The sequence below is a fragment of the Lepisosteus oculatus genome, chromosome 21, assembly GCF_040954835.1.
Source record: "Lepisosteus oculatus isolate fLepOcu1 chromosome 21, fLepOcu1.hap2, whole genome shotgun sequence".
In the NCBI taxonomy this organism is placed as follows: Eukaryota; Metazoa; Chordata; class Actinopteri; order Semionotiformes; family Lepisosteidae; genus Lepisosteus; species Lepisosteus oculatus.
Window position 1 is genome coordinate 9,844,879 of NC_090716.1, and position 11,967 is coordinate 9,856,845.

The 11,967-nt window shown below is 38.7% G+C and overlaps 1 protein-coding gene across 4 annotated transcripts in view; it reads left to right on the top strand.

Moving 5' to 3' along the window:
• The window catches only part of dennd2b (DENN domain containing 2B), a 76,856-nt gene extending 65,114 nt beyond the window's left edge, over positions 1-11,742 (top strand). For all 4 annotated transcript variants that reach the window (XM_069181756.1, XM_015338244.2, XM_015338245.2 and 1 more), the window contains exons 15-20: positions 4,361-4,538; positions 6,552-6,593; positions 7,480-7,591; positions 8,737-8,976; positions 10,552-10,638; positions 11,068-11,742. In XM_069181756.1, the coding sequence (XP_069037857.1) occupies positions 4,361-4,538; positions 6,552-6,593; positions 7,480-7,591; positions 8,737-8,976; positions 10,552-10,638; positions 11,068-11,102 (694 nt within the window). In that variant the 3' untranslated portion in view covers positions 11,103-11,742. The remainder of the gene's footprint in view (positions 1-4,360; positions 4,539-6,551; positions 6,594-7,479; positions 7,592-8,736; positions 8,977-10,551; positions 10,639-11,067) is intronic.
• The last annotated feature ends 225 nt before the right edge of the window (positions 11,743-11,967 follow it).

Consider the following 11,967-nt stretch of genomic DNA (forward strand, 5'->3'; position numbering starts at 1 on the left):
CATGGATCCACAAGCAAATTTGCACCGGCTGACATCTCCTATATTTCTATCAAATATAATTTTATTGTCATGCCAAGCAAAATGCCTAATTATTTAAATTAAATAAGAACATATGGGCTCTGGCTCAGAAAGGGAACATAGTGTTTCTGGCCTATGAGAGCTGGTCAAAGTAAGATTATATGTAATCCAAAAACAGTCAACATGCCAGAGTGGCGTGATCCAAACTGAAAAGGAAGAGTCGGTCTTGGACAATAGATAATTCACCACCAAAAAACACCCAGTCATAACTAATCTAAGGACATAAACTTCATTGTGCCAAATGCATACCCATGATACAATTTAACTGTAACTTGGTTTTAGCAAGTGTAGAGAAAAATAAGCAACTGCTCTAGACAGATTTGTCTATTATGGTACCTTAACAGATAATCTTACTGTTTTTTATTTATTTCTAAAACAAATACACTCACATTTTTCTCTAAAACCACCTTGATTTCCATGTACCTGAATCTGAATCAATTTGGAGGCAGCTGTACAGCAGAGATAAAGCTGTAGTAGTACTGTATAGCTTCGCATGTATTAGATTGAATACTTTTTCAATAGTGCAAGCCAGTATGATGAGTGGTGATTACACACAGAACAAAAACATTACATATTTACATAGGAATCCTCTTTATTCCTCCGTGCTGTTTTGGGTCACACCTTAACATCATGCTGGTTCAATTTACCTTCCTTATTTTATTTCTCATGGCTCATACATCTTTAGGATTTTGACTTTGTTTTTCTGTGTCTGTTTTGTTGTTATATAGAACTGATCTATCTCCTAAATGAGGTTGTCCTGGAAATGAAAGCCACTGAAGCATCTCCATCTCAATTCTTTTCTGTTAATTTTCTCATTTTTTCCAAATTGTACTAATTGCATTCTGCAGCTGAGTCGGTTCACAAAGCAGGCAGTGGGAGAGAACACATTAATACTTCTCAGTAAACGTCCAGCTGGGACACGAACCTAACAGGAAGGTCTAATCTATTAAAATAGCACATTCACACTGTTCACACACTCCTCCGCTGCCTTCTAGCTTTGACCTCTGTTGCCACTAACTTAGCCCTTCTCGTCATCCCTGACACCATGTCAAAAAACTTTTCTGATTTTAGCAGAATGGATAGGCTGTTGAAGTGCCTTCCTGTACTTCCTGTCCATATCATAGCTCTGTGTGTGGGTCTTGTCTGCAGCTCCGTCTCCACAGATTGTTTAGATACATGATCCCTGTTGTCAGCGGTGATGCTGATGGGAGTTTTTCTCTCCCTGCTCCTACATCTCTATTTTATAAGCATGAGAGTTGGGTCTGTAGTAGGGGATTAATTTTAATTAATTAGTGTAACTGTTTATACAAATCATTTCCTACTCTGCATTCTAAAAATTCAAAACCGTTGTCCTTCATTTTCATTAAAAATGAAATGATACATAAGGGAAGAATTAATAATTCTTTATTTCCTGGGAATCTGTAAAGACTTCCACATCCCTTAAACCCACTGATGCACACTGTCATTCCCAATCTGTCATGCCTCCGAAGTTCCCACTTGTTATTTGTTCTTGCCAGCACTAAAAACGGCTTCTGAATAGTAGGTTCATTTAAAAAAAAAAAAACACTAACTTGTCTACAACTTCACATTATTTCATAGCACTAAAAGTGTTCTTTTGGGTCTGTCCTTTTGGTTTTGTTACACCAGAATGATATGTTCCCATGGGAGTTTTTTGTTTGACAGCTAAAGTGTAGTGTTTCCTTAATCACAGTAATCTGCATAGTTTTATTCAGCCTGCAGCAAAGATTTCGAACCATGCAGCCCACGTTCCATGTTCTAGCATGTTAATGTCGAGTCGGGAAGCCATTCAAACACTTTGTATGCTGTTTAATTAAATACTAATGAAAGGTAGATCACTACACTTGATTTCTTGGTCAGACTCATTCAAAACATACTCTAGTGTTAGGATTTTTTTTCAAAGTATTTCCTTACTCACAATTAAACCTTTGTTAAATTAACAAGTCTTATCGTATTTAACCCTCTGCAGCTTGATTTTGTCATCATTGATTGACATTTATCATTGAAAACAATTATTGAGAAATAAAATATGTGGTTTGCAGGTGTTTTTGTGACAATTTCAAGAGTTTTGCATCACCTTAGCGAGAATAAACATACTGTATGTTATTTTGAAAATGCCAGAGCTTTTGTGTTTAAAACGACAGATAACCACTATGTGTGTGCTTTGACTTGGCTCATTTGCGCTCAGTGTTGTGCTTCATCACTGTAAGTGTTTTCGAGAAGGAAGACAGTGTTAGACATGGATCAACTGATCCACTTTCTGAGTAACTGTCCATGTCATCGTTGAGTTGACAGAAGTCCAAGGCCACAGGCCAAAGCCGGATGAAGGAGACCAGTGGTTATTACTGCCTTTGAACTTCTGGACAAGAACTATTTATATAAACTGTGCATGACCCAGTGGAGTACAGATTATAGAGAGATACAGGATTTGGTAAGAAAACAGCAGTGCTCCTCAAACGTGGGAACAGCTCTGTAAAAAAGTACAAACACATATCATATAGAGGTTTGGTTTCATCAAGACCTCTGTAAAGTATGCAGAGTTAAAAGAGTCATTCTTTTATGTGGAGTAGCTGGTGTACAGTGCTTGATCATGTTTGATCATGAATCTGCACAAATGTTAATAACCTCTTTAAAATGTTTTTTCAAATAGCTTTACAGTTTATTTTGGTTCGTCTATGTAATTATACACTGTGGGGAAATAAGGCAGTGTCAGTGTTCACAAACTCGTGAGAGTGAACATGTTGCTGGTGATTGTGTATTAACTTAAGCTATAAAGCTTTACCATCAATCTGCCTTCCAGGATGCCAATTCCAAATCAAAGGAGGTTTTGACCTTTTATAGTGGGAATAAGACCAAAAAAAGGACAAGACCCAAATGACACATAAATAAATGTTTTTGCACAGAGCATTGAAAAACATCTGATTGTTGCTGTTTTTTTATTGTGGAGAACAAAATCTGAATTAAGCCATGGCTATTCGTGAGAGCTGTCCCATTTCCAATGACTATTTCTGATTCATGTTATAAGAGGGTGCAGTAGAATATGGGATGGGGTATTAAGCAGGACGGAACGCAATCCTAATCAGAGAGAGAAAATAAAGGGGTAAAGGTTATAATGAACATAGCAGAAAGAACAAATTCCAGACAAAGACAATGTGTCCTTATCGTATCTGAACAGTAGATGCTAACAGTGATGGGATATACTGTAGTTTTTCCCAAGTTAAACTCTTTGATGTCCAAGAGTTACAGCTTGTAGAGGCCTGAGCAGGTTAGGAGGAGAGTCGTCAAAGTGACTCCAAGTTTGATATGTAACTAGTTTAGACACGCCAGGGCTGGATAAATGTAGTAAAAGAAAGATTTTTCTCCCAGGTAATAACACTAAACTGAAGAGCGAGGGAGCCATTTTGTTGAAGGAGTGTGCAACTCACCAGTAACAGCTCAGTCCTATTGGCATACTGTACTACTGAATCAGGACACATTCTCTTCCTCAGGAACAATTGTAAAACAAGGTTTATCTATTTGACTCCTTGCATAGTTTATAGGCTGAAGGATCCAGTCAAACCTTCTGAGAAGAATCTTTGAATTACTCAGAGTAAGATTTCATTTCAGCAACAGAGACAGCCTGAGTTATTTTCTGGTTTGAGACAAAGAATATCTTGCTGTGTGTTTGGCTGTCAGCATTGATGTCAGCCAAAGAGGGATTGAAATCTGAATTAGCCATGTAGCTATTTGGACAGACTGTCATCTTGGTTTTGCACTCTAACAGTAGATGTCACAGTAAAAATATCTTGTTTTTTTTCGTATCTTGTAAACAAAGCGACCTTAAACTGACAAATGAAATCACTTTGCATCACCTAGGCTATGTGATGTATAATATGCAATCAAGTAAAGACTCTGTTCACACCCAATCACATTTACAGCATATTTAACATGCAGTCAGTGAACGCATAACATTCTTATCTGCAGAACACCCATTGTGTTCTCTTTACGAAGATTTGCAAAACCTAGTGAAAAGCAATGAAGGGACTTTGGAACTCGGCCCAAGTGATTGCTCTTGCCACACACTGAAGCTTGCCTTCCCCTTGGCAGTGTTCGATGGGTCTGAAGCAGACGTGAAAGTGTCCTTTCCACCAGCCCAAGGTCTGCCACTGGCTGGGACAGAGAAACGTTGAGGGTTATATGGAAGGCCAAGCAGTAATGCACAGTTGCGCTTCTCATCTGATCGGCGCTGTCTGACTGACCTTGTGTCGCTGGGCTTTCTCTGCAGCACCCTGTCCAGCTGTGTGCATGCAGTGGTGGCCCTGCTCTACCCCTTCTCCTGGCAGCACACCTTCATCCCCGTCCTGCCTGCCTCCATGGTGGACATCGTCTGCTGCCCAACCCCCTTCCTGGTGGGCCTGCTGTCCACATCCCTCCCCAAGCTGAAGGAACTTCCTGTGGAGGAGGTGAGACGCTTCCTCCCAGTCACAAAGACACTACGTTCAAGTGCTGGTGAAATACCTATTTTACAGCTCTAAGCTTCATCACAAAGCTGTACAGTTAGCCTAGTGTAATGGATTCATTATTTCTGACAATTAAAGATATTTAGAAAAGTACTTTAATTAGATTAATTTTAAATCAGGTACAAATACTTCTATATATATGTAAATATATTCTATATAGAAACAAGATTTAGAAGAAGCTAAATTAGCATCTAAATTTATACCCAATGGCCCGTGGGAGGTTTGTTTTAAAATATATTTGTCGACGTGTCTGAATTTAGTACTTGGCTTTTCAAAAAGAAGGTTGGGCCTGTGTGGCTTTTGGTGTATCATTGTGGAGTACAGTGTATTGTTTTTATTCACAGATATGACAGGGGTTGAAAATGCTGTGTTACAGTCTCTCTTGAAATGTTTGATCTATTAACCTTTGGAGGCCTTTGTTCAGTGTCCAACAAAGATCTTGTTGGATTTTCCACGTCTCACAACAGAGTCATGAGCCAGTTGTCCTGTCTCATTTTGTATGTTTAGGACGTAACTGGGGTCATTTTTATCTTTTGCATATTAGCTTGAAGTGCCGACAGTCTTGGTAGGCTGAGCAAATCTTGAGGCATCCAAATCATAAGAAAACCTGGGAGAAAACTCACGAGATGCTAATTAGAGCCATTGCCTTGGGGACCTAGTTTAGCAACAAGGAAACCGACCCATTTGAAAGCTTGCACAGCATCCAAAAACTCCAATCTGGCATCCTGTCAAGATAGCTACAAAGGTTTTCATTGCGGAAATTAATTTTGCTACAGCAACAAATGCCCTTTGGGGGCATCGAATGTTTGATTTCTTGGTCTAATAAACAATCTGCGGATCAGAGGAAGAATTCTTCTACTGATATCTTCTGGAGGCTTTGTTTTTGTGCTTTTAACTTGGTGGAGAAGGGACTTAAAGAGCGCTGCAACATTTAACTACTGAAAAACTGATGTGATCTTGTTAGAGGCTGTGATTAAGGTGACATCAGCTCTTCATCATATACACTACATACAGCTGCCATTAAGTACGTTCTGTGAAATAAAATGTTTAAGAACTGTTACCGAGGTAATAATGTTATGAACTATATGCCAAATAATTGTATTCACCTGAGAGAATTCACAATATGTTCATTTTTGTTATCAAAGTGTTCTCAAGTGTCCATTATCAGGATGCTATTTATTTTACACAGCAGAATAAGCAATTCTATTGGATCATTTTTTCCCTGGGTCACAACTATAAAAGATGAGCAGAGAGCAGCTTTCAACTTTTTTATTAAGTAGAGCTGGTAATGGTTCCAGCTGAAATTACTCAGATTGATGTACTTTCATTTAAACACACTGGAAGGTTAGCATTCATTGCAGAACATGCTTTCTAAAAAATATGTTCATGTTTTCTGATTTAATACTAAATGGATGTATTCATACTAAAACTGGAAAACAAATCATTAAGGAAGAATCACATGCTACTGGAGCACATGGCCTGCTTTCCTCACACGGCCCGGCAGCCCCAGCTGCAGCTCATCTGGTTCCAGTGCAGTCTCAGTAGTTGGGTCTTGCCCTTGTGGGTTTGGCACCAGATTGCTGGGGAGGAGAAGCCGCCAGTCGTGTTTATACACAGAGCCTGGCTGTTGGTGACCTTGTGTAGTATGTTTGGATCTGCCCTTGCATGTGCACAACACAAAAATGATATAACCAGATGTCTGTTGCTTCAGAAGCAATGAAATAGAGGCTGGCTGACCGAACGTAATGGAAAAATTATGGAAGGAACAATTGATTTTTACATGTGCTGACCCCTGATGCTTTTCTTAAAGTCTGAATTATGGTTAGCTTGTCACTCGGCATCAGGCCCGGTACAATTGACAGATTATTACACGGGGTGTTTAGCCTGGGTGCTTGCCTGTTGGGTATTCCAGAAACATTTTGGTAACCATTTTTTTCTCCCCTTTCTGTAATTTAGGCTTTAATGGTGGACTTGGGAACAGATCGTTTCATTCGACAGGTAAGCATCAACCTTAACATAATTGAAAGATGGCGGTCGGGACACAATACAGTTTCTTTCCCTGTCCTCTTGCTGCTAAAGACATAGTCCCCTTCTTGCTGACATTACATCTCCCTGATTACGATGTGCTCTGCAAAGATCTTTGCAATTACCGTCAGCCTTCATACATCTCGTATTCATATTTTAAGACCTCGTTTGCACAAATTCCACCCCCGTTTAGTGACTTCTTACAGGAATTCCCAGAATTAAATGTCCACCCATGGCTTAACGGCACAGTCAAACAGTTTCTGCTATAAACCTCACAAACACCACTGTGCTGCTTTAGCACATCACACGATGCTTCCCACATGTTTGCAACAAGCAGACATAGTCCTCCACTCCATGTGGCCTTCAGTGAATCACAAACAGAGCCACAAGACTATTGTTCTCTGTCAATTCCAGGCGCTCATGTCATTTTGATTAATAGGATGCCAGCCTGGCTTGTACCCAATCCAGAAACAACCCTACAATTTCACAGTCCATGGCTGACTCTGTGGCAGGAAGCTAACACTGTGTTAGTGTGGTAATAAAGCCAGAGGTCTCAGTATTGCCTCTTTGAGATGTTAACACTGCTCAAGTGGCCCTTCGTTTATTTTAGAATTTGTAAGATGAATGTTAAAGAATAATATCTTCTTTTCCAAAGAACCCTGTGGAAAGTTAATGAAAATTCCCTTTCGTTTAGAAGTTGTATTTTCAAATCCTCATCATCTTCTTAACTTGTTTTCTAGACTTTCTAGAAAAAAAAACTTTCTATTATGAACAAGTAACTTGAACTGCACAAAATGTTTGGTTTTGGAGCCTTTTATCCACATTTGTTACTGATTATGATTTTCATTCTGCTCTTTAGATGGATGATGAGGCCACATTGTTGCCACGGAAACTACAGGCTGCTCTGGAGCAAGCACTGGAACAGAGAAATGACCTAATCAGTCAGGACTCAGACAGCGAATCAGACGAAGGTAAAGACACTCGTCATAACTATCAGAAAATGTCATTGTTATCCCAGGATACTGTACTGCCCTTACTAAAATAGCAACACTGCAAAACATTTTGTGCAAGGCTATACTGTGATACACATTGTTATGTATTGTAGGACATATGCACACACAAGGATTTCCAGTAAGGGTACACTGTGTAAGTATTGAAGTATTTAAAGGCATTAGAGCCTTATAACACTGAATGTTTGTGGGACACTTCAGAATAGGGAAATGTGAATGAAAATCACAAGTAAGATTTGATATCCAGTTTCCTAAATATTAAGATTATTGAAATTAGATATGTTAGCTCAATTTATCATGAAATTCAGTTGAAGTGCATCAGATTGGAAACCAAATTGTGGTAAAAGGTTCATAAGGAAATAAACCCGATACCTTTTAAGACAGATCTTTCCTAATCCAGCTTTGGTTTTGTGTTGTTCGGAACAATTGTTTTCTAAGAAGGAACAATAAACTTCAGCTTCCACAATAGAATAATTCACACAAAAAAGAATGGATAATTCCTGGCAGAGAATGATGAGCCTGACATCAAGTATTTCTGCTATGCTCACATCGTTGTGTGTTGGCAGGAAAAGTGAAAACGTTCCTCTGCCTTTTCCTCTACAGGAAAATAGATTTGCTCAGTCCCCTTCTCTTTTAACTTTTAACTTTTAACTTTTAACCAGAGCCACATGATACAGAGCCATTTAATAAGACTAAGAATAACAGTTGCACTTTAATTATGCCTTCTTTCTGAAGTGCTAGATTTCTGTGTATATTTCTGTTTCTGAGTGCAATACATGAAAATAATCTCCGTTATCCACCCATTTTCTATCTGATTGATCAGTACAGGGACAATGGGGAGGCAGAGCCTATCCCAGCAAGCAATGGGTGAAGGCAGGATACACCCTGGACAGGACACTAGTCCATCGCAGGGCACACAGACACGCACACACTCGGACCAGGGCCAGGTTTTCCTGGAGTTAATTAACCTGCCAGTCGATATATCTTTGGTCTGTGAGAGGAACCCCATGCAAATACAGGGAGAACATACAAACGCCCCAGAGACGGCACCCCAGTGCTAACCACTGCACCGGCCTCAATTCTTTTACGTTCTCTTTAAATCTTAGAAAGCAACACCTTGAACAGTGTGGTGTCGGAGGCCTTCATCCGCTTCTTCCTGGAGACCATCGGACACTATTCCCTCTTCCTCACCCAGAACGAGAGAGGGGAGCGGGTGTTTCAGAGGGAGGCCTTCCGGAAGTCTGTGGCTTCCAAGAGTATCCGTCGCTTCCTGGGAGTCTTCATGGAGTCCCAGATGTTTGCTGGGTTCATCCAGGACCGGGAGCTGAGGAAATGCAGGGCCAAAGGTACAGTAGCTCCTATCACTGCAGGAGGTGCCTTCAGTATGATGACATGGTAAACTGAGACTCCTGCTTATTTGTTATTAAAAACCTACCTGGCGCTGTTCATAAGAGGTGTTAATTACAGAGGCATTCCTAAAATCCTTGTTTTAATTTATGTGCTGAAGCCGTTTCTCATTTCTCTTCTTGATCTGCTGTGTTGGTGTAGAAAGGTTTTTGCAAAAAAAAAAACAAGGTTCCCCTCCTGTACACAGCTCACTTTGGGATGGAAAAGCACCATGAAATCCCAGGAGCGACTAATTTGTATAAAAACATTGTAAGAAATTACACCTTGTCATATGGTAGTTGCCATGTTGTTTTTTTCCCTCAAAGGTAGTTTGTCGATCTGGAAAATACCAGGGTAGAAGATGTTATTGATAATGACAAACCTTGCTAGTTTCTTGGTTTGATTTCCTTTTCCACCACTTTCTCTGTCTACTGGGGTCGCAAAAATATTTATCTTAAAAAGGATTTTAGTGCCCCCTTATGGTATATTGGAACACTATCAGCTTTACTGACAGCAGTGTTTTAGAGTAGTGGTTCCTATGTGAAGGTTTATGGCAGAATATTAGGGAGTTAGCACTGTTTCATTAACAATATTAAAACCAACATTTTTTGTTATTCGGTGACATTAAATATATACCCATCAGATTAAAAAAAAAACCTTCACCACATATTTTTTTAATCTTCCAATATTGAGTGGTAGAGAACATTTTAATAGGATTCAGCTGTGCATCATTGGTGGAAAATGGCAGTTTTGAACATGTGGTTTCTTTTTTAACCATATTTCATTCCACCTCTATAAAACAAGTACTCTGAAAAAGAAATACACGTTTAATGCACATTTTTACATTTAACTGATGGAATATGATTTTGTTCTTAAAGACTATAGGCCATTGTGCTTTTGTGTATGTGCAGAAGTTCAGTGCTCAAGGCTTTTATTACCATCAACAATTTACTTCCACATTTGTCAACTGCCATTGCTGTCTTCTGCAGTCTTTGTTACTCCAGTTGTTCATGATGAATAGCCCACACGAAAAGCCATGCAAGATTGCTGTTTTAGGATGACCATGTTCTGAAACTAAAAAGCATCTTATTCAATCAACCCTGAAGGCCCGTTTTCTAAGGGCGAATTAAACACTTAACTATGGCATATATTAACTAATAGTCTATCATGAATCACAGATTTACATTTCTTTTGAGAAATTTCTTTTGACCACTGAACTCTTTTCTGTTGACACTTTACAACTCTATAGCAGAACCAGGCAGCAATTAGGGTTCTGTACAAATTTTGGATAAGACACTGCTGGCGTGCTCATGAGCACGGTAGTATATCAAGCAGACTGAATATGTGAAACGTATAGTAAGAGCTTCTAGATGTTAATACGCTTTTATAAAAAAACTGACACTTGTATTAACCAGTGAACACTGCATGTGAAAATGAACAATGCAGTAAAAAGTATTAGCCCTGCTTTACCCAGAAATGTGAATTGCATGTATGCAGATGTTATTGTGAAGACCGATTTTTTATTTCCCTACCAGGTCTCTTTGAACAGAGGGTAGAGCAGTATTTAGAAGAGCTGCCCGACACTGAGCAGAGTGGTGTGAATAAATTTCTGAAAGGACTTGGTGAGTATTATTGCACTATAGGGACATGCATCTAACAGCACTTTCTCAGTATTATGGCTGCTTTAGATGGAAAGACGAAAACAGAGCAGCGTCACAGGAAGCTGTTGTGGTAGTAAGGGTCACATATGCCAAGCTGTTCTCAAGGACAGAACACAGTGATGGAAATATTTATGCAAAACTTATTCCAGCTTTCAAGTTCTATTAGAATACAAGGATACAAATTTAACTCAATACATCTCATTCTAAATATCAAGAAAGCTGATACAATATACAAAGATTTCCCATAAATATTAATCTTCAGAATAGTCCTGAATGACACTCAAGATTTTATTTACAGGAGGTCAAATCAATAATTTAAACTTACAGTCTGCTTAGTGTCATTCTCCTTGTGCATATTTTAAGATGACTCCAATGCATTTTATTTTTCAGGAAGTAAAATGAAGTTCCTTCACAAGAAGAACTAAAGAAGCCACATTCTACTGTACTTTTGAACCAAATGTCAAGACCAAGGAGCCTTGTACAAATGTCTATTGCAAAGCGTGCACATTTGAAAACTTAAATTTATTCAAAAATCAATTTCTTGTACAGCAAAGTTTTCAAGCTGCAAGACATTATGTAAATAGTTCACTGTAAGCTGGCTGCCATACTATTTTAAATGATTTTACTTAGGCCTGTGGTAATTATTTTGTATATGACCGAATAAAACAGGTGCTCGTTATAATAGGATGAGTTGGTAGTGTATGCATGGATGGTACAATTAAATGTGCATTTGACTGTTGCAGAATAACCACTGATTTAACAGAATGCTTGAGGAGAATCCAGTCTGTTCAGTGAAAATGAAACAAATGAGCGCAAGCCTACATGCTATATTATTGCTTTATTAGTTTGAGAAGCTTTCCTCATCACAAACGAGGTACTCTGCAAGTCAGAAATCCCCCTGTAATTTCAATAGCTATCAGTCAGTAAACCGTTTTGTACATGTAATGCACTACTTAAAACATATGAAGAAAATTATCTGCTATTTGTCTCATGTCTGATCAATTTTACAACTGGTAACTGTCAAATATGTAAAATTTACAGAAAATAAAGTATGTGTAAGAATAATTGTATTGTAGCTCAGTATTAGTTGTTTGATGCACTCACTGGTCTACAGTGCGGACAATATGAAACCTGCTGACCACTTATGAATAATTAAGTTATAAAATACCCTGCTTTTTCAAAAATTATATCAAATTCCAGATGGTGTTTGAAGGAGAAAATATGATATAGCACTGAGATAAAAGTGAACACTTGAGTCTAACAAATGCCAAACCACTTCAACATCCTCAA